A 22,400-nucleotide genomic window follows, 5' to 3' on the forward strand; every position below is an offset into this window, starting at 1 on the left:
ACTCGGGGGAAAAAAGGCGAATGCAAGGATGTTGGCGTCCTATTGTCTGGTTCTGCGGCTCGAGCAGGTCGAGAGCCGAGTCTCGGGGGGAGGTTCTCCTCTGTGCTCGTAGACCGAACCGGCCACTCGTTCCAATTGGTCCGAAACAATCTGAAACTGTCAGGACTACGGGGGCCCCGTGGGTTTCTCCCTGGTAATAAATGGAAACTTGTCGGCACCGTAAATTCCGGACGACGGAAAAAGAGGAGGAAAGAAAATGAAATTCAACGAGTCACCCGGCGACCGACTACCACACAATGGGGGTCTCGACAGGTAAAGGAACTTGTGATTTTTACAAGTTCGAAGCCACCGTTCGAAACGGAATGAAAAGGGATCTACGAATCGAGCTCGATCGACCGGTTAAGAACTGTTTCATGGAAAGAGACATTTAATGTAACCGCGCGTATATTCGTATCGCGTTTGTAAATTTTAGGCGGATTCGTGGATGTTGAACGAACGACGATCGTACACGAGGAGACGAGAACGACGATTATTACGGGGTAGAAAATTACAGGGTTCGGCGGAGAAGTTTACATGCTCGCGAATGGATCGGTCGTCACCGACGGTCCAAGAGGCAACGATAAACCACCGTCCGTGTTCCGATGACCGGTGGAAAAGAGACAAAAGAATGGTGAATCTGCGATCCGAGGAGCGGAGGAGAGTGGACGGAGAAAGGGAGGGAGAGGGAGAGGAGAGAGAGAGAGAGAGAGAGAGAGAGAGAGAGAGTTGACAGAGGAGGAGAGAGGGATGCGAGGAGGGAAAAAGAGACGATATCGCATACCTGAGTGAACAGGTGTGCCGGAGTGGACGACGAAGTGAGTTGCTGTCCAGCCGACGGCGGCTCGGCCAACGAGCAGCCTGTTAAGTCCCTTCTTGCACGGAGAACAAGCACGCAATCATTGGCCGAGTTCAGAATTCGCAACCACTCTGCGATGGAATTCCCCTCGAGAAAGGAAAATCACCACCGAAACCGACACAGAGACCGAGAAGACCGTCCGCGACGCCAATTTGCTCGACCGATTACACCCACCGGCAACTCGTATTCATGAATTTTGCAGGCCCGCGAGCTCCGCTCACGCTCCTCGCTCGTCCATAGATATAGAACGCGAACCCGAATTCTCGTTTACGTTTCACAGAAGAAACGTTGAAAGGGCTAACGATGGTTAGGGGCGGATCTCGCGAGGGAATTACAGGTATAGAGGCGCGCGTAGGTAGCCGAGCAACGGCAAATATTATCGCGCTCTCGCTACGCCTACCGGTGGAACGAGTTCGATCGACGAGTTCGATCGTTCTGGCCGATTAACCGCTATTGTGTTCGTTCGTCTCGAGCAGGTGTCCCGAAGACAGATATCGCTTGCACGCGACAACGTCGACGATTATCGGTGGAACGCGTAACGTACGATCCGCGTGAAATCTGGCGACGGCTTTAACGCCTATCGCTCGGCCAGTTTCGATCGGTCTCGCTCGCGTACAAGTCCGTGGATAACGAGAGAGAGAGAGAGCCGACGTGTCTCTCCGCGATACACGGTTCCGTAAATTAGAACGCGCGCGCGCGCGAGCGGTCGTATTCGTTTTCTCGACGCCGTAAATAAATAAAGCAATTTCGATGGAGGAAATTACGGGAAAATCGTGGTTTTACATTTTTCCACGATTCCAGCAACCATCGAAAGTTTAAAGTGCAAGCTAATACGGAATAATATTAGCATTCGTTTATATCGAGCGACTACAAGCTACTAATTATAATATTCGATGTTAGCGGGGAGTACGAGAGAAGGCGATGAGTTGTTACGGGAACCTGTTATTCCAGTATTACGAAGCGGTATTAGATAATATTTTATTAATTTTCCCGAAGAGCGCGCGTCTTCCGTTGTCATAAGTGGTCGTAAAATATTATTTTAATCGTACAACGTATCCAACGTATCGATCTACGTATAATCGAGCCGCGGATGTTTACAACTTTCGCTTGTAAATATCAGCCGACGCGGGACAACTTGAAATCGATATTCCGAAGATTCGGAAGACGCTCGGGAAGACGACGGGATAAAAGGGAATAAACTGGAACGAATCGTTGAAATTTAACACGGGGAACGCGCGGACGACTCGTCTTCTCGTTCTTGAAAGCTCTCTTCTTCCATCGGTCGTTTCGAATCGAATTCCGTTCGCGGTCGTTGCTCGACGACCGGCGAACGTCGGACTAAATGCAGCTAAATCGAAAGCGATATCGCTGGAAATCGGTTCGCGAATGCGGAACGTGGATTTCGGGCTTATCGGTCGATCGAACGGGCAAATAAATCGAGCGAGCAGATAAGAAAGATGAAGAGGGAAATCGACGGGCGTCGATCGGGCGAATATCCGGTGTCGAGAGCGCACCCTCGACGGGTGCCAGATTTCACACAGGGAAAGAGGGGGACGAGAGAGTGCCGAGCGAAACGGATCCGGTCCCCCGTCGGTTTCGGAACCATCGAAATCCCCCGATAGCGGCGAGGAGAGGCGCGTTGCCACATAGGAACTGCATCGAGGAGTCTGCCATCGGGCCGAGACTCGAGCTCGAGACTCGAGACTCGAGACTCGAGACAGGCTGCTCCAGCGGTCGGGCAAGTGCCAGTTGCTCGGCAGCAGTTGCCACGGCTGGACGACACGTTCGCGTCCTTTTTTCGAGGAGATCCTCCTTCGCGTGCACGCATCTACCCCTTCGATCTCTTCGGTGGTCGCACCAGTCGCCGATATATATATATATATATATATATATTCGAACGAACGACAGAATTTCGTTCGGTTCGGTGCGCCAACAACGATTCTCGTCTCCGCACCCCTCGGACGGAGAAAATAGACGCGCGCCTATTGTATACCGTATCAATTTGTACATGTAAAATAGAAAGAGAGAAAGGCGGAGAGAGGAAAGTAGATCGAGCGAGAGCGAGAAAGAGAGATCCGCGAGGACGGGAAAACTCTGTACGCGAAGAGAGATCATGAAAAGGAGGATGCCATGTGCCTGGAACAGTGAGTGCGTGTGAGTGGCCAGTGCGTGTACGTAAGTGTCGGACCAGTGGCTTCGGTCCTTCGCCCCTCGAGGACGTACTACCGCCGCCGGCCGAGGACACGATGATGATCCCGATGATACGCGCTGCCATCCTCCTATCCGTCTTCGTTCATCTCGATGCCGTCGCGAACACCATTACCAAGGCCAAGGTAAGTGGCTGAACGACGCGTCACGGCGATCGCCGAAACGATCCGAAACTGGATCGTTTTCGGAGAGCTTTGCGACGGGTCGACGGACGCACTCGTCTCGAGCCGATATCCTCGCGATTTTTATACGAGAACCGAGTAATTTTTACTTTCGTTGGAAAACGATTTCAGCGATTTCGCCGTTTAAACTCGTGGCAACGACGGCAACCCAAAAACGTCGAGGCATCGATCGAGATGCCTCGCGTCGACGATCGGTGCTTCGCGCTCCGAAAAAGGAAGAAATTGGACCGCGCGAAGGGAACGGTCGAGGGTCGAGCAACGAGAGAACTTTTATAACCGGTGGCCGACGGAAAAATTATTAGCACTCCGCGAGCTCCGCAAACGTCGGCCTTCCAAGCAAGTGTCCCGCCGCGCGCGCGATACAAATAGTCTTTTGTTTGCGCGGAGCAAAGACGAAAGGTAAATAACGGTGTCGAGCGACTCCCGATTAAAAGATCCAACATCGGCCGTTTTCTTGTTCTCTCTATCTCGCTGCTCTTTCCCTTTCGGTCCAACCCGTTCCTTCTATTTCAATATAATTAGAAACGCTCGCTATCGCTTTTTCCCTCTGCCTCTGCCGATGATTAATCGGAGCGGTTCGCTCGTACCGTGCTCGTTGCTGACTTAATTATGTGGAGCACCGATAACTCGCCGCTTTTACACCCGTAAGAAGATTATTTCGATTTCTCGTAACGAAAATTTATTCGGCCGCGGATCGCGCGGCGCCTCGATCTTTCGCGAAACGATCTCGCGAATTCGAACCGTTCGAAATTATCTTTTCTCGGTTCGTCCGCGGCTCGACGGCGATCTCGCCGTCGGATCCTCGTCTCGCGCAGCCACGATTTCCGAGTTTCGCGAACGATCATTTCTAGATAAGAGCGGCCCGCCGCGCCCCACCTGTTCGCAGCACGCGTCGCCGCGATACCAAAGGTATATTGCTCGCTCGAACGGAGTCCGATCAATTTTCGTTGCGACGATACGGCGCAACGAGGATGTCTCTCCTCTTCGCGAGGGTTCGGCAGAAAATCGCCATTTATTTATGTCGCGGTCATTCGTTTCCCCGTTATCGGAATTAATTACGATAGAAAGCCGGCCGAGAAATTCTTCTTTCATCGGCCCTCCGATTGTTTGTAAACCATGCTCGAACATTATCGAGGCGAGGGGCGGCTAAGCCGCGAAGCGATAGCGGGATTTTTCAGCGGACCCGCGGATAACGATTGTTTCCAATTATTTTCCGGAGCTCGATGCGGAGCGCGCGAACTCCGCCGCGGAACGCGGCGTTTCCCCCTTGAACGACGATAACGCGCGCGTACACGCTCGCGCCGAACAATTTTCCAAGAACGCGAACGAGAAGTTTTCGCGAATTTGCCGCGTCTCGCGTCTCTTTTCGAAAAATCGTCTCGCGAGCGCGGCGGTTGCGATCGTCTCGCGATCGCGCGATCGTACGTTTGGTCGGCCGGTGCGGCGATTTCTGCTTTCCGTCGGTCCGTTCGCGCCGCGGATGCCGCCGCTCCGCGTCCTTATCGAGAATATTTACGATGCTGCGGTCGCGAGTTGTAACGCGAAACTACGCGAACGGCGCGTCCGAGACGCCGCGCGCGGCGCGCAACCCTCGAAGAAAAGTCTCGCGCGCGTCGCGCGTTATAACATCGTAGTATCGTAGTGTTTTTTCGATCTCTCCGTATCGCGTACGATTTATTTATAGGAATGCCCGTGTCGGATCTGTCCGACCCGGGCGCGAATGCCTACCGATCTCCACGGTCCACGGAATACGAGAAAAAAAAGAAGTTCGAAAAGATTTTTCGAAAGCGTCGAAGGAGATCCCTTAATATGGTCGGATACGCGAATACGCGACGAAGAAATCGACCGGCGAGGATGCAAAACGAATAAGGCGGCAAAAGGCAGCGGGGGAATATCTGCTAACACCTGAGCATTCGGGAGAAGCTCTCTGCGTGTCGCAATGCACGAGAAGGTGCACACGTGTGTTCTTCGGCGAGCTCCGGTGGCCAGAAAGAGAGACGGCGAGAGAGAGAGAGAGTCGAAGAGAGCGAGAGAGAGAGAGAGAGAGAGGGAGGGAGGGAGGGGGGAGAGAGAGAAGGAAAGAGGAGAGGACCTCGTAAGATATTGGCTCTCCCCAAACAGGTTTCTTAGACACATTCTTTCTGGGCTCGATGCTCGCCATTCGCGCAGCTCGGCGTCTTATTAATTATTGCTCGTCCGGGGAGGATCGAGGCGCGAAACTTCCAACGACATTGTCCAATTTCGAAATTCCCCGGCCGCGGCCGATGCCGGCGAATCGTTTCGCGCTAGGCCGCGACTCGTTTATCGGCCGTCGTCCATCGACCATTATGTCCGCGTTCGAATCGAGAACGAGCCCGTATACTGGGTGTTCGTCGGGTTTCTTTGGTATCGCTGCCGCAGGGACGCGACGCGCGCGCTCGATACGATCGCGTTTATCGTCGAAAGTTTCCGAAGGAATCGGCCAGGCCTCGAGAGACGCGCCTCCGACACCTTTCGAGATCGGTTCGTCCGGTCCTCGCGCGAGAAAGTTTCGATTACGCGGAAGCGCTTCTCGCGCGCTCGCGACCTCGCCGGATGATAGAATTTGTCTCGGCGATTCGCGCGCGTTCTCGATGCGGCAACCAACGAAATTCCTGGCCGGTAACGAGGGAGGACCCCGCTCGCGTACGCGGCCACGCGTTCGCTCGCATATTCAACGAAACCGGGGATCGTTCGTTCGCTGGATTACGAATAAACCGACGAGGGTACCGGCCCCGGTCCAGCGAGCACAGCTCTCTCTCTCTCTCTCTCTCTCTCTCTCTCTCTCTCTCTCTCTCTCTCCCGTGCACTTTAACCCTTGGCGCTCCGTTGGCTCCGCTACGGAGACATCCGTCGTTTGTTCCGTAAATCCGAAGGCTCTGCCGCGGAGCCCAATGTTTTTAGCGCGATCACACCGAAGATGCTGCGTTCTTCTCGACGTTGGCAATTGTTATTTGTAGCGAAAACGTGCTTGACGCGTGTACCGTTACGATTCAAACACTTTTTGCCCATTTTTATACTCGACAACATAAAACGAATAAAATCGAACGCTTTCGCGAGGACGCGTAATCTTTTCCGCTCGAAATAAGACTTCCTTCATCTCGGGCGCTTTGCTCGAAAAATGTGCCGGAGTTGCCGGTAGATAGTACATACTCGAGAGAAACGCGTGGAGCGCTAAGGGTTAATTTGACAACTCGGTATTACCCGCGTAACGAGATACGTCGATGGCCGAGCAGCATCCGATAAGCTCGAATCGCCGCGCTCGACGATCCGACGACGAGATATCAGCGTTTTAGGCACGGTTCGCGGCGCCGCGTCAACGCCGGCACTCGCGCCGTTCGATCTTACGATCCGCAGCGTATCCGATATTAAAGCAAATCGACGTTGCATCGGTTATCGAACGCGTCGCGAAACCGATAACGATCGGCGGCACCGTGCCGGATGATTTCGCGCGAAGTCGCGCAGCATCCGATTACGCTTTCCCGAGCGAACGCTGCGATCGAGACGCCGAGCTGAAAACGCGTTAGTCGTAATTTGCTGCTCGTTAACCGAATAGAAAATTCGAGTCGACCGCGAGATAACCGTGACCACTGCCGTGTCCGATGCTCGAGTATCGTATTACGGAGCGCGAAAGGAGAACGAACGCGAGGAGACGGTTCGTTCGTCGACGCCGAGACGACGAGTACAGTAACGTCTCCCTAACCGGCGCTCGGATTGTGCAGAAAAATGGACAATTTCAGAAGAAGAGATACGATTATCGAATCGTTAATTATAAAAACGAGCCGCGAGACTCGAATTAATCGTATCTCCTCTTCCGAAATTGTCCGTTCTTCTGCAGAATCCGAGCGTCGGTTAGGGAGACGTTGTTGTATCGACGGTATCGCGAGTCGAGACCGAGGGGGGCGAACGATCGAAAGAAAAGGACGGAGAATACGAGGAAAAAACGAGAGCCGTTCGGATGCCGGCGTGCCCGCGTACAAATTCCAATCGGTGGCAGACCGGTGCCCGCGTAAAGTGGTTTTCGGCCGAGAACGAAGAAGTTCGACGCGTTCCGCGGGTTCGCCGCGTCTTCGTGGGGCCGAGCCATCGAGCCTCGAAGGCTTCCGAAGTTCGCGATATCGTGTACGACCGCGCGAAAATCGATCGACGGAGTCCCGTTGCTTTTTTCTACGATGAACCGTTCGAGTCCCAGGGGGTATCGAAAAAACACCGTCGAAGAATCCCAAACGGCGCAACCGCGCTTTCTCTAAACGAGTACGAAAAGACCCGAGCGGCGCGACGGCGCTTGTTTTATTTTACGTCGAGAAATACCGAGCGGCGCGATAATAACGAATTACAAATTTTTATTTTGTAACGTATCGTTGCGTTATCGTAGCATTATTCTACCTATCGTAAAATGTACTAAAATGTACGATCGGTAACGCACCGTCGGTTGTCCACGATGTTCGAAATGCGCTGGGTTTTCTCGATATAAAATCTCAACGGCGCGGGACTCGAACGGTTAAACTCGCATCGAATCGCTTTCGAGGTTTAACCCTTTGAGGACGAAGCCGCTCGACGGGTATCGCGTCGCTGCGGACGACAGGTATTGGATATAAAATGAAAATGTTATAAGATATAATTATATTATTATAAGATTATAAATACGTGGAAAACTTTGCTGGTTTCTCTGGTAGTGACACGGAAAGACCGACTCGTCGAACTGAGACTCGTTCCGAACCTACGGTTAAATTAATAACTTTGTATTAATAATTAACACTATGTCGTCCGCAGATCTTAGATACGATTCTTTCGTTCGACGCCGGCACAATAGCTTGGAAATCTTAGATTTTAAAAAGAAATTTCGAAGATGGCGGTAATATAAATTCCTAAAATTAAGATAAGTCGTCCAAGAATTTTTGTACTTAATTCTTAGTTAAATAAGCACAATGCCATAGTTTGTTTGCTGCCTTTTAACAGCCAAGAAATACAGTTCAAATGTTATTTCAGTTTATTAAAATGGCCCCAAAGCGGTACCACCGCGTACAACGTATCAAGTGTACAACGGATAGTTTTTGCATGGCACCAGCGTGCTGCCACCGGACGCGGCATGGTGTTAACAAATTGATAAAAATTTAAAAAAAAACGGTAAAAAGACTTGGTCGGCTATTTGGCGACACTCGTCCGCGAAGGGTTAATACAGCTGTTGCACATTCGATGGACGTTGGATCGCGTTTCGTCGCATGGTCCGACAACGACGGCATTCGTCGCGCGTGCAGCGCGTCTCGAGCGGGACCGAAGTTCGTTCGGTTCGATTTCGACGATTGCGCAAGATTCGCGGTCCAGTGAATTTCGAATCGATGCTCGGAGCGGGCCACGGCGCGCCTCGAGAACCTTGATCGTCGATCGGCCGGTAATATCGAGGTTTATCGCGAGTCGAATCGATCCTGCTACTCTGTAATCAATTCTCTCGCGTCGAGCACAGGGCAGCGCCGGTACCGTGTGGCGCCAACCTGCTCTCGAACGCTTTTGCCGTTTGCTCTTGTTTCCTTTTTTTCGTTGCTCGAGAGTCTCTCTCTCGCTCGCCTATTTTCTCCCGTTTGCTCCGTCTTCCTCTTCGTCTCTCTCTCTCTCTCTCTCTCTCTCTCTCTCTCTTCCTCTCTCTCGCTCTCCTATTTTCACCCGTTTGCTCCGTCTTCCTCTCCGTCTCTCTCTCTCTCCTCTCTCTCGCGCGCGTTTTTTTGCACGTTCCAATTCCTGGTACGTCATTATCATTTGCGACGGTTGGTCGAACCTACGATTAATAACCGACTACCACGGAAAATGTGCCGCGATAATTGGCGCGCGTGTCAACGATGGCGGCGCCATCGAGATCCCGCCACGGTAATTAACGCGCTCGTTCCGTCGTCGAGAGAGGAGTCCTTTCGTTTCCCAGCGAATTCGATGAGTCGGGCACGCGGAAAAAGAGCGAGAGAGAATTCGACGCCCGTCTTCGCGCTTCGAAGACGTTGCTCGATCAGCGCCGCGATGTCTTTTCTACTTCGAACGAGATATCCGTTTACGCAATTGACCCGCCGCGTCTCGACGATTCGATATTAATAGAAACGCTCCGGAGCGAACGCGACGAATGTTCGGCAGATCTTTTCGCGATTTTCCGACCGATAAACCGGCTCCGGCGAAACAGGATCGATCCGACTGCACCGGCGGCATAGGTGAACGGGCCCGAGACACGGTTGCGCCGCGCAACCCCGAATACGTTCGGACAGGTGCGACGACCGATCGCGGTGGTAGATATTTACGCGCGGAAATTTGCATCGATCGGGCGCCGAAGCACACCCGGTGATCTATTTCGACGCGTCGCCTCGCGCGAGACGCGCGCCGATCGCGTCCGATCTCTTTCGCGCTATTTGTTTCGATGCGCGGAGCCGACGGCGATTCCGCTATTTTATCCGTTTCGGTGTGCCACGGTGTTCAACCCTTAGCGCTCCACGCGTTTCTCTCGAGTATGTACTATCTACCGGCAACTCCGGCACATTTTTCGAGCAAAGCGCCCGAGATGAAGGAAGTCTTATTTCGAGCGGAAAAGATTACGCGTCCTCGCGAAAGCGTTCGATTTTATTCGTTTCATGTTGCCGAGTATAAAAAGGGGCAAAAAATATTTTAATCGTAACGGTACACGCGCTAAGCATGTTTTCGCTACAAATAACAATTTTCAACGTCGACAAGAACGTAGCATCTTCGGTGTGATCGCGCTAAAAACATTGGGCTCCGCGGCAGAGCCTTCGGATTTACGGAACAAACGACGGATGCCTCCGTAGCGGAGCCAACGGAGCGCCAAGGGTTAATTCGTGGCATTTGTCAAAAAATTTGTCCAGCACGATCTTTGCGATCGATAAAGCGAACCTAATGCAACGTAATCGTTCGCGCGATGCGAATGTAATACGAAAAGTAGATAATTCTTTAACTATAATTTTACGTTTTGGTCAACGCCGAGAGGATCGTTCCGACGACGAACCACGATCGACGCGGCCACCCGGTATACCCGCGGAATCGACGCGCGGCAAAGTCGACTTATCGTTGGCCAAGATTTATTTTCTCGCCAACTCTGAAGAAAACGCGTGTACTCGATTACACGCCGAAAAACTCGTTTCGTTGCACACCGCGCCGCGTTGTCGGTTTCTTTCGCTTCCTTCTCTATTTCTCTAATATTTCCGTCGCGCGTCGCAGTTTCGCAGCACGGTGAGTCAAAGAGTTTTGTCGGCTGCGACCGCTTCGAGGCGTCGAATACCTGCCGCGTATTCGAAAGATAACTTAACGCTTGGCCAACCGAACGGGGAGATCTCCTCGTTTTAACCCTTTTAGTGGCATGCGAAATAGAGGTGCCTATGCGAGAATAACCGGCCGAATTTCACGGTTTTACCAGGGTTTGGGAAAATGCTCGTAAAAACCAAACAAGAAACAATATTTACACGATTCGAAAAGCAGCAAATTAAGGACGAAACAGAGAACGAAACGATGACACTAGATTTTCTATATTCATTGAAAATTATATAAATAACGAAGGTATAAAAGATCGTAAAGAAAGTAAAAGTCCAGTTCTCTCTTAGAAAACGTATTTGCGCATACAAAAAGTCATCTTTTCGTCATAATTTTATATAGATCATTTATTACAAAGTATATACTTTGCATTTCTGATATATTTTGTAACAAGATGAATAATATTACATAACAAACATAAAAAATAACTCGAAGGTACATGGTAAGCGCCGGACGGATTATCTCTTCCGAAATATGTTATTGTTATAGGTAATATAACATTGCTGAAACAAAATTATGTTGTCATAAATATATTTGTGATATAATTTTGCATAATACTTCGTTATAATAACATAAATATTTATATTTATATATCGTAAATGTGTAAAATTTTGTTATTATAAAGCGCTATAAGACGCGGGCCGATATATCGGCTCTGGCACTTCTCGCCGGTGCGGCAAGAGCCGATATATCGGCCTCCGGCACTAAAAGGGTTAAATTCGGTCGGTCGACGACCGAATGGACGATCGATGAAAAATTAAAAATGATCGCTTGATTTCATTAAGATTTGCAAGAGGTACGAATGCCGAAGAAGCAATCGATGCCATATAAGTTTGCTTCGTAATTGTTGTTTAATCGAATGAAATATTTTAATTTTATGACAATTGTTGAGCTTTCTAGCGCGGTCGTGGAAGTGTTAAAACGACGACGCGTCGCGACGAGATCGTTCGCACGATCGAGCGCGATCTCATGGATCGTAATCGACCTGCCGACGAATCGTGATCGCGAATGTTTACGAGCGACGCGGGACGCGCGTTGTCTTCTCGATGCCCGGCTGGTTCGTCGGTAAACAAATTTAACGCGAACGGTCGCTATCCGCTCGGAATCCCGAGAACGAAGCGCGCCGCGTTATCCTCTCGCTAATGGACCGAGCATCGCGTACCTCGACCGGTCCATTTTTAAAAAAAAACCTCTCGGCCGTTCTCCGTCGTCGGCGCGTAAACGATCTGTCGCCACCGAGGAGCGTTGTTCGGCTATCGATTCGAAAATCGTGACGACCGAAAGATTCGAATTCGAGGATCACGAATTCGAAATCGATCGTTTCGACTGGCATAGTGGGTTTGGCGTTGAACGTAAGGAACTCCTACTTGGTACAGTAATGTCTCTCTAATTGACACGCTCGGATTGTCTACAATAATGTACAATTTAGGGAGAAGAGAGACGATTGTTCGATCCTTGCGATTCATTTTTATAGTCACGAATTGTCGACAACTATAAAAACGAGCTGCAAGGCTCAAAGAATGGTATCTCCTATTGGGATTATGGCTTGGATTATTTCTCAAATCGATAAGATATTAACCCTTAACGGTCCAATGCCGCCATACACGCGGCAGAAATCAATAGAACCGTAAAATCTGGCAATCAGGAAACATTGCGAGAATAGGCACGATTGTTTCGATGAAAATATATCAACGAAGTTTTATTTAAAAAAATGAACATCTCTTCTCTATATTTGATAGAAAAATTTTCAGTAAAAACTTTCTCTTCGTCTGAAAAACAGTCTGGACTTGGCAGTGTGTAAACTGGAAATAAATAGTTTTGGTCCCCTAAGGGTTAATTCTTTTTCTTAAAAATTTTATTTTTACTTTTATTCGAGAGAAGGTATATGCACGAAATGACCGAGCGACCAAATTCAACTAAGAGCCGGCGACTGAAAATCGACTGCTTATATACCCTTTTTGGTGCGGTCTTCTCCACCGATCAAAGACGGTCTCATTCATCGCGTTTTACACTGTATACGCGACACTGGGATCGGTAACGGTCAGAGCACGATGTGCTCTAACGACATCGGCGATGATGTATCGCGGTATCTATAATATACAGTTTACATCGCCATCGGTGCGCGCTGGCGGAACCGGCGGAAATGTAAACTGATATTTTCGAATCTCAGTCCTAAGTAAACTATACAGGGTGTCCCAAGAATGTCTCGCAATCTGGAAATGGCTGGTTCCTCGGATCATTCGAAGCAACTTCTTCCTATACAAAAATGTTCTCCGAGGCACCGTTAACGAGTTATCAACGAAAAACAGTGACCAATAAGAATCGAGTGCGGCTGACGCGGGGCGGCCCAGCCAACCAGCGCGCGAAGCCCGGTTCCGCTCATTGGCTCGGTCGCCTCGCGCCAGCCAAGCTCGCCTCTTATTGGTCACTGTTTTTTCGTTGATAACTCGTTAACGGTGCCTCGGAGAAAATTGTTGTAAAGGAAAAAGTTGCTTCGAACGACCCGAGGAATCCGCCACTTTCGGATTGCGAGACATTTTTGGGACACCCTGTAGATTAATTTTTGTCCGAGTTTAAACTTTCTTTTTCAACACCTCCTCTTCCCAAATTGTCCATTTTTGTGCACAATCTGAGCGTCAATTAGAGAGACGTTACCGTACTTGTTCACCGAAATCGATAAAGTCGAAACTTTTATCTCGCGCAAAGATACGCGGTTCGGTTATAAATTTGCAAGCGATAATTAAAGCGTTAGTCGCCGTGGTTTCCGCGCGCGCGCGAGAGAGAGAGCTTTTAGACGATGCCCAGGTGATAAGTACCCGAATAAAACGCGCCATTGTCGCGGCGTTAACGTCGCTTCGAGGAGTCTACGATAATTGGAGTCCGGTTCGAGAGGATCGAGCAACGGGGACAGGTCGCTCGTTGTACCGCGAGGAAAAGCTATCGGACAAGGGGGCGACATCGGTATCCGGCAGTCCGCGACCGGTAACCTTTCCGCGGAGAAAACGCGCGCGCGCGCTCGCGCGATTCGCTTCGATCCTCGCGGAGGACGCGCGCGAATAAACGATTCTTTAACATACCGCCGCCGACCGACCGCGAGCGATAATCGACTCCGAATTTACACAACCGCGAAAATAACCGTGCGCGCACGCGTTACCGAGTCGTTGCGTCACGAACGCGCGCGCGCGTGAATTCTCAGGTGGCGAAATACCGATTGGCAATTAACGCGATTATCCACCGTTGCGAGACGTCCTTTTCTCTTCTCCTCTTTCGAGAAATTCGAGAAACCGTCCTCTGGCGGATCGCGACCGGAGAATCGTTCGCGTTCTCGACTTTTCCCAATTTCGGTCGCCCTTGCCGAAAAGCCACGATCTACCGATGCAACCCCGTGACCGATAACGCGCCCATAACGGAGGAACGCGTATGCGACTGGTCGCGTTAACCCATTGACTGCCGCGCAAATTTAGCGCGTCTTGCCCTGGGTGTCACGGTTTTATGTTAACCCTTAGGGGACCAAAGCTATTTATTTCCAGTTTACACACTGCCAAGTTCGGACTGTTTTTCAGACGAAGAGAAATTTTTTACTGAAAATTTTTGTGTCAAATATAGAGAAGAGATATTCATTTTTTAAAAATATAAAACTTCGTTGATATATTTGCCAGATTTTACGGTTTTATTGATTTCTGCCGCGTGTATGGCGGCATTGGACCGTTAAGGGTTAAAGAAAACACGAAGTTTTACAAAGTATAATAATATTAAGAGTTACCGATATAATATTGCAATGGCGTTTACAGTATTTTTATTGAAAAAAATAATACGTTCTCTACGCTATATACATTTTTCATTGATCCTATCTGAGATAGTTCCTAACTCGAATAGCCATTTGTAGCCAATCTAAACTCGCAGTACCCGTTACGAGATATCTCGCAGCCGACAGTTTTGGTACAGACGCTTTTACTACGAGATATCTCGTAGTTGGCAGTCAATGGGTTAATCGGTATTTTCGAGCGCCCTCGGCAGCGACCTTATAATCGTCGTCGGGTTTGCGGAAAGAAACGACACCTTCCGAGAACCCGTCATTAAACGGATACGCCGGCTCGCCAAACGTATCTTTATCCCTACCACGAGCTTCGGATACCGTCTAGAAAAATATTCGTGTCTCGAGATCCGCGCGGAAATAATTGCGCGATCGCGCCGGGAAACAAATAATCAACGGTTATTCGCGGCGAACGATGCGATAAATTAATTATCGATCGGTGCATAATATCTTGTTCGGCTCCTGTAATGTCTCCCTTACCGACGCTCGGATCGTTCACTAAAAATGGCTAATTTGGGAAGAGGAAATACGATTGTTCGAGCCTTGCGGCTCATTTTTATAATTGTGGACAATTTACTATAAAAATATGAGCGTAAGGCTCGAACAATCGTATCTCCTCTTCTCGAATTGTCCATTTTTGTGGTCAATTTGGGCGTCGATTAGAGAGACATTACTGTACAACGTGTTCGATGATAGAGAATTCGGGCATTGAAAATTCGGATAATCAAGATTCTACTGTACACGCTACATATAGTAATATCTCTCTAATCAACGCTCAGATTGTCCACAAAAATGGACAATTTGGAAAGAGGAGATACGATTGTTCGAGTCTTGCGGCTCGTTTTCATAATTGTTGACAATCGGAAACTATGAAAACTAACCGCGAGGCTCGAATAAATATCGAACAATTAATCGTGTCTCTTCTTCCCAAATTGCCCATTCTTGTGCGCAATCTGGTCATCGATTAGAGAGACATTACTGTACCTCGCTTGGTACTCGTTGGTATCGTAAAATATAGCCGTCGTTCGATCGCAACGCGACGGTCGGCGGAACAGTTTCGAAGATAAACGTCTTCGCGCTGGAAAAATGTGGGAGCGCGCGTACGCGGAGACGCGTCGCGATATTATGTATATTGGCGCGCGTCGTGCAAGATTCATCGAATACAGGATGCCACGTGCAGGTGCATCGCTGCGACGCCGCTTAACCACCGTAGATAATTACTAATCGTGTTATGTCATCGTGGTCGCATGCGTTCGCTCGCCTGAACGGTTCGCCGACGAGGATACGGGGTGTCTTCGAAGCATCGATCGAAATCGTTTCGTTCGCGTCGACGCGTCTGGAAAATTGGACGTCGAATGTTCGTCGATGAATTTCTCGGGGTTCGCCGCGTAGGTGCGCGCGCGCACGATGCAACGGTGTCGCAACGCGTCGCGGAGAAAACGACGCGCAAAAAGGGGCCACTGTATCGCGCGTGTAACTCGATAGATGAAATCTTGTTGCAACGGGCTGCTACGATTACGTGAAAAGGAAACGCCGATCCTCTCTCTCTCTCTCTCTCTCTCTCTCTCTCTCTCTCTTTCTCTCGTCGGGCCCGGTGCACTCGATTTAACCGTTTGCCCGTGATAGACGATCGATCCTCTCGCGCCGCCTGTGGTCGTCGTTTCGCTGCTAACCGGAAATAACAGAATAGTATTTCCAGCGCAAAAACCGCGCCTCGTCGAGCTCGTAACGCTCGATCGTTAAGACCGGCAAAAAAATGAGAGGAAAACGAATCGGCGAGGAAAAGAATCGGCTCGATTCCAGACGCGGTATCTTTGTTATCCGAGTCGGACGATATTTTGCTCGCGCTACGATCCGACTCTGCGATAACGCCGATCGCGGACCGTACATAATTCTAGAAAGAGTTTACGGGCAATTGCCGTTAATTAAAGTACCATTTCGCCGTAGCATCCGCCGTTTCCCTTTAATCGCGTCCGCGGTGGCGCCAACCGAACATACTCGCGCTCGCGCACGTACTCGCGCGCGCATCGTCGTCGATCGTTAACATTCAACGCGTAGCCGGATTATGCCGCGATGCACCGCGTTGCGCCGTATTACGCTGCATCGCATAGCGTCGCGTTGCAACTACGTTACGCGTTCCCGTGAACGCGGGCGTGTGCACCGTGCACCGTGATAATCGACCGGCTGCCGGGTATCTACGGGGTGTTTCGAACGTACCCCCGACGCGACGCGACGCGACGCGACGCGACGAGATTATGCAGCCGCAATTTGTACAGCGATCGCGTGCTGTCCGTGCGTCATGAACGCGCGCCTGTGCACGCGGTGCATCTTCGAGCACGAGCATCGAGCACAGACTGGTTCGCTCGTAATCGATCGCATCCTTTCTTTCTAAAATCAATATAGAAATTGTTCTCTCGCCGCGCCGCGCCGCGCCGCGCCGCGAGAAACTCTCGGATAGCGGTACGCCGCGCGCGATACCAGATAACGAGCTCCCGGCGGCGCATTCAATAATTTTGACGGGTGTAATTACCGGAGATGGCTGCTCGTTTGAAATCGTAAATCATGTTGCAGATTCCGCGCGATGCGTACGCATGATGCAACAGCGATCGCAGGCGCCTCTTCCGATGGATCGGAGGCGCCTTCTTTACTGGACGGAGGCGCCTTCTCCGAGTTAAAGAGGCCTCTGTTCCAGGCCGCCGTATTCCGAATGAATCATTTCCGAAGCGTGTGCGAGGGAAGGCTTTCGATTCGATTATTTTCGCGTCGCGAACGCGCCGTCGAACCCGCGGTCCGACGAACCCCCGTCCGTGTCCGCGCTTCTCGTTCTCTCGCGGGTTCTCCGTTTTCTCGAAAATTCGATTCGCTCGATTTCTCCGTCGACGGCGGCTCGTTTCGAGTCGCCGATCCCGCGCCGGAAAACCGGACACGCGGACGCGCGTGCAAAAAGTCGCGAATGATAGGCGGAATGCGCTGGCAAACTTCTCGGAACGCCGAACGACGCGGACGAATTCAGGGAAAATCCTCGACGAATTAGTCATCCGGTGAATCATGTGACCGGTTTCATTCTTTTATTCGGTTGAACGAGCTCGGTAGCAGCGACAACGGTGTCGCAGCGAACCGAATACAGATGTACGGGTGAAAGAATATTTGGAGGGGTTTTTGGAGGAAGGAATATATCGTGGTCGAATGTATTATATTATGCGGCGCGGTAATCCGGGGTACGGGGGAAGAGGAGAAGGCCGAGGTATCGCGGGAAAGGTATGCGTGTAAAGAAAGTGCCGGGTTTGGAGAAACGTACGCCAGGTTATCCGGTAAGAGAAGAAACGAAATTCGATAAGACGACCGATCGAGTCCCAAGAAAAAATAAAGACACGATTCCCCGAAGAATCGTAGAAGGGACTGGGTAAAAACAAAATTGGACAAATTAACGTAGGAATGGACTATCGGGGAAAGATAGATGGGAGATAGAGGAGAGTCGAGAATAGTGTTCGATGGTAAAGGGGGGAGAGGGGAGACCAAATCGAAAACTCTAGGCACGCCATATAATCTGTAGCTAGATTTCGTAGGCTTCGTTTCCCCGTTAGATGGAAAATGAACAAGAAAGGTGCAGAGCGTGCGATAGAGGAAGATATGCCGGGAGATGCGTCGATGGAAAAAGTATAGCAGTGTCTCCCTAACTGACGCTCGGATTGTCCACTAAATTGGATAATTTGGGAAGAGGAGATACGATTGTTCGAGCCTCGCGGCTCGTTTTTACAATTGTGGACAATTTATAACTATAAAAATAAACCGCAAGGCTCGAATAATCGCATCTCCTCTTCTCAAATATATCCATTTTTGTGCGCAATCCGGGCGTCGATCAGAGAGACATTACCGTATAGCGTGGAAGTACGGTAATGTCTCCCTAACCGTCGTTCGGATCGTGCACAGAAATGGACAATTTGGGTGGCGAAGATACGATCGATCGAGTTTCGCAGCTCGTTTTTTCCAAATTCTCCATTTTCGTGGGCGATCCGAGCGTCGATCGGAGAGACATTGCTGTAAAATGGATGACAAAGGTAACGGAGAAACGAAAGTAAAATAAATACGAGACGGTTGTCCTATTCGGTCGTCGCGTCGCGAGAGAGATTTTCATCGTATTTTCGTGGATAAAAGTGGAATGATTCTCGGAAAGAGAGATTAAAGAGGACGCGACGACGCGCGCGTATGTTTCAGGAGGAGTGCAGGAAGAGGATAGCCGAGTGCACGATGAGCGACGGGGCGAGCACACCGGTATGCGGCAGCGACGGCGTTACGTATTCGAGTCAGTGTCGGGTCATCTCGAAGCAGTGTCAAGGCATGTCCATCCTTATCAAACACACTGGTACCTGTCCAGGTAAGGCGGTGCTATCCGTTCTCCTCCGGTGGCGCGCGTAGGCGAACCGTGGAACCGTGGAAGCGTAGAAATCGAACGTCGGAGCGAGATATCTCCCTCGTTCGAGAGCGCGTCTACGTCGCGATCGTCCGAGAAGGAACGCGTAATCGAACCTGTTCATCCACCGGCAGACACACCGGCGTGCTTCTCCGCAAGGTTGACCGCCAGGCCGGGCGCGCGACCAGTCTGCCGGCCCGACGGCACTTACGCACCTGTGCAATGTCACGAGGAAACCGGGTACTGTTGGTGCGTGACGCCGCAGGGCAAACCGCTGCCCGACACCTCGGTAAGACACCAAAGACCAAGATGTTTGAAACCCGGTCCCAGATCTGCTGCTTCCACCAGGAGCGGGCAAGGGAGGCGCTCGCCGAGCTGGAAGCAGCGAAGGCAGTACAACAGTAAGCACAGGAACACCTGCGATCGCGCCGAGAAGTCCAAGTTCAACGGGAACTTGATCGAGAACTTCAAGATCGAATACAGGCGGACCAACATCTCCACCGACGGTGAGATTTATTTCGTCGGTGTTCTCGGTTTCGCTTCGTCGGTTTCGCTCGCCGTCGAGTCGACGCCACGCTGTCGCAATCGTATTCACGTTTCTCTTTTCCCTTCGAACGCTATCGATCCTCCGAATCGTCCGACCGGGACCGCTAGAGTAGGATCGACGTTCTCTAAGAAAAAATCTCTATCGCCGTTCCGATCGATCCGCGTACCCGTTCGATGCGACTTTTGTAACGATCGGCCGACCGACAGGTGACAAGAACGTGGAGAGGGTGTTGTCGTGGAAATTCGTCACTCTGGACAAGAACGGGGACGGATACCTGGACAGGGCGGAGTACAAGGAGCTGAGGAGGCTCGCGAAGAAGGCGGTAAGGCCGAAGAAATGTGCTCGCACGTTCGCCCGCACGTGCGACCTAAATCGGGATTTGAAACTCTCCAGGCAAGAATGGGGTGCCTGCCTCGCGAACGACTTCACTCGTAAGTTTAACACGTGGTGCACGTGCTTCTCACTCGAGATAAGGGAGAATCCGAATCGCCCCGCGCCTGCTCCCAACGCTTTTGGCACCCATGCCTGCCTCGCGTTCGCCCGAAAGCGAGCGCAGCGGTGCTCGCGGAGCGAACAGCTTGCTATATTTTGCAACCGGTGACCGGACCTCGAACTCTCGAGAGCTTCTCTTCCTCGGCCGATCCAGGCTTTCGCGCGGAAACGAGACTCCGACGTTCCAAACGCTGATTCGAATTCGTAGCTTTTTCTCGCCGACCGACGAAACGACTTCCGTCGGTCCGTTAGAGTCGAGCGTTATCGTTTCGAAACGTCTCGAAGCGGACCGATCTGTGTACGTATGTATATATATATATATATATATACAGTCCGAGGGTGTCCCAAAAGTGTCTCGCAATCCGGAAATGGGAGATTCCCGAGATCGTTCGAAGTAACGTTTTCCTCGGCGAAAATGCAATCCGCGGCTTCGTTTAGGAATCATTAACGAAAAACAGTGACCGATGAGAGGCGAGATCGGCCGGCGCGAGGCGGTCCAGCCAACGGACTCGTTGGTCACTGTTTTTCGTTAATGATTCCTAAACGAAGCCGCGGATTGCATTTTCGTTGAGGAAGAAGTCACTTCGAATGGCCCGAGGAACCTCTCCCATTTGCAGATTGCGAGACATTTTTGGGACACCCTGTGTATCGAACGCGTACGATCGCGTCGTTTCTCGCTACCTATCGGAGCTCTCGTGTCCGCGCGGAGCGTAGACCTTCGAAAGGCGTCCCCGTCCTATCGATGATGGAAACGATCGGTCCAGCGTCCGATAGAAAGTTCTAATCTCGAAAGCGGCTCTCCAGAGTACGGCTCCGAAGCCGACGCGCGGCAGCCGGACACATCCGCTTGGTTGGTGCTTGCGCGAGAACGATCTTCGATCCTTTCGTTGAAAATTCGTCGAAATTCTCTTTCAAGTTTTTCATCGACGACCGCTTCGGGACGGATAGACCGGAGACTTTGCCGTTCACCGGCGAATTATCAAATCCGGCCGCAAACATTGCTGAAACCGTTTTCCTGGTAGGCGCGAGAGAACCCAAGGTCTCAGCCGAGGTTCCACGGTGCATAAATCAGTTTTGAACGCGGCGATATTTGCGAATCGGCGCCACGCTGTGTTGCGCCACGAAACTCGCGTCTCCCTCGGTGAGAGGGAACTCGGTTTCGACGGCGTTACATCGATCCGAGAGGATCGTCGCGGCGATCGGCGACGATAAAAGGATCGAAAAGGTCGCTCTCGTCCTAAATAATCCCGCGAGACGGTCTCGTCGATTCCGACGCGACGAGACGCGACGCCGCGCCAGGGTCGTCGCGGCACTTTCTTCTCGCTTCTCTCCGATTCTTATCCGTGTCCGCGGTTAACGGACGACGCCGCGTTCGACGTAACCGCGACCGCCTCTAATTATTCCGTCATTAGCGAGGAACCGAAGTGGCGCGAAGAGCGTCGCGTCTCAGACACGGTTACATTTTATGGCGATCGTAAATTGAGATTAACAGCAACGCTCGTACTTGCACAGCCTAACACGTGCTAATCCATCTACTCGCGTCGCATTGTAATCGCCTACGGGCTGTTACACCGCGCGCGCTCCCTCGCCTCCTCGCTTTCTGGGCGAAGGTTGCTTTTTTTTTCACGCTTTTACTTACCTTTACGCGATTCCGCCTCTTTTTCGTACGCGGACGAGATCCTTGGAACGCCGCGCCGCGCCGCGCCTCTCGCGGCCGTGGACACGCGAATTTCGCGAACAGTCTCGACTCGAGCGCGGCGCTCGAGGATGATACCGGAAGACGGTCGTCGCGGTCTTTGTCTCGGCGTCTAAATCGTGGCATAAATTACAAGCGTCGCCTGGACAGGATGTCGCGCGCGCGAAGGGCCGTCGTCTCTATGGCGGGGCCCGCTTAACATTCGTGAATCCTGCCGGAAGTTTGCCCACACTGTGGGCAATCCTCCGGTTGCCGAGGAATTGAAGCAATTGACCTCGTGTACGTACACGGATACGCGCTCGCGACCGGCCTACAAGAACGACCGCCCGCGCTGCTCCTCGCTCCGACCGTTCGTCGGTTCGTAAATCCGCGCCTACGCGATCTATCAGATCGTTTCTTGCGCGTAATACGAACATATTACCGTACGTTGTACTTTGAAAGAGAAACTCGTCTCTCTCGCGCGCCGCGCAGCCGCGCCGCGCAGCCGCCCCGAGACCGCCGCCGCGAGGCCGTCGCGATCTTCCGTTTAACGCGGCAACGATCGAATCGATCTCGTCCGCGAACCTAATCCGCGGACGTTCCAATTACCTAAACGTGGTAATTGGAATGCCGATCGGAATGCCAGAATGTGTCGAAGCGTCGGAAGAATTGGACATCTTCGATCCGCGACGCGAGCGTCTGGCTTTCTCGCTTTATTTTCATCCACGCCTAAACGCTGCTAACGATAACGATCAAACAAGCGTAGTGTCCGACACATAGAATTGTGGTCAATTGCATGTCAATTATCATGCTCGCGCGACCCAGCGTCGACTCGTACGACCTCAGAAATCGTCAATGTCTG

General features: G+C 51.2%; 1 protein-coding gene across 3 annotated transcripts in view; it reads left to right on the top strand.

Annotated features, from left to right (window-relative positions):
- The window catches only part of magu (SPARC related modular calcium binding-like protein magu), a 27,382-nt gene continuing 4,982 nt past the window's right edge, over positions 1-22,400 (top strand). For 2 of the 3 annotated variants that reach the window (XM_033467096.2, XM_076523920.1), the window contains exons 1-4: positions 1,878-3,228; positions 18,629-18,788; positions 18,959-19,330; positions 19,578-19,802. In XM_033467096.2, coding sequence (XP_033322987.2) covers positions 3,142-3,228; positions 18,629-18,788; positions 18,959-19,330; positions 19,578-19,802 — 844 coding nt within the window. In that variant the 5' untranslated portion in view covers positions 1,878-3,141. The other variant, XM_033467095.2, reaches the window with a different exon arrangement.

This window comes from Megalopta genalis, chromosome 7 (assembly GCF_051020955.1).
Source record: "Megalopta genalis isolate 19385.01 chromosome 7, iyMegGena1_principal, whole genome shotgun sequence".
Lineage (NCBI taxonomy): Eukaryota > Metazoa > Arthropoda > Insecta > Hymenoptera > Halictidae > Megalopta > Megalopta genalis.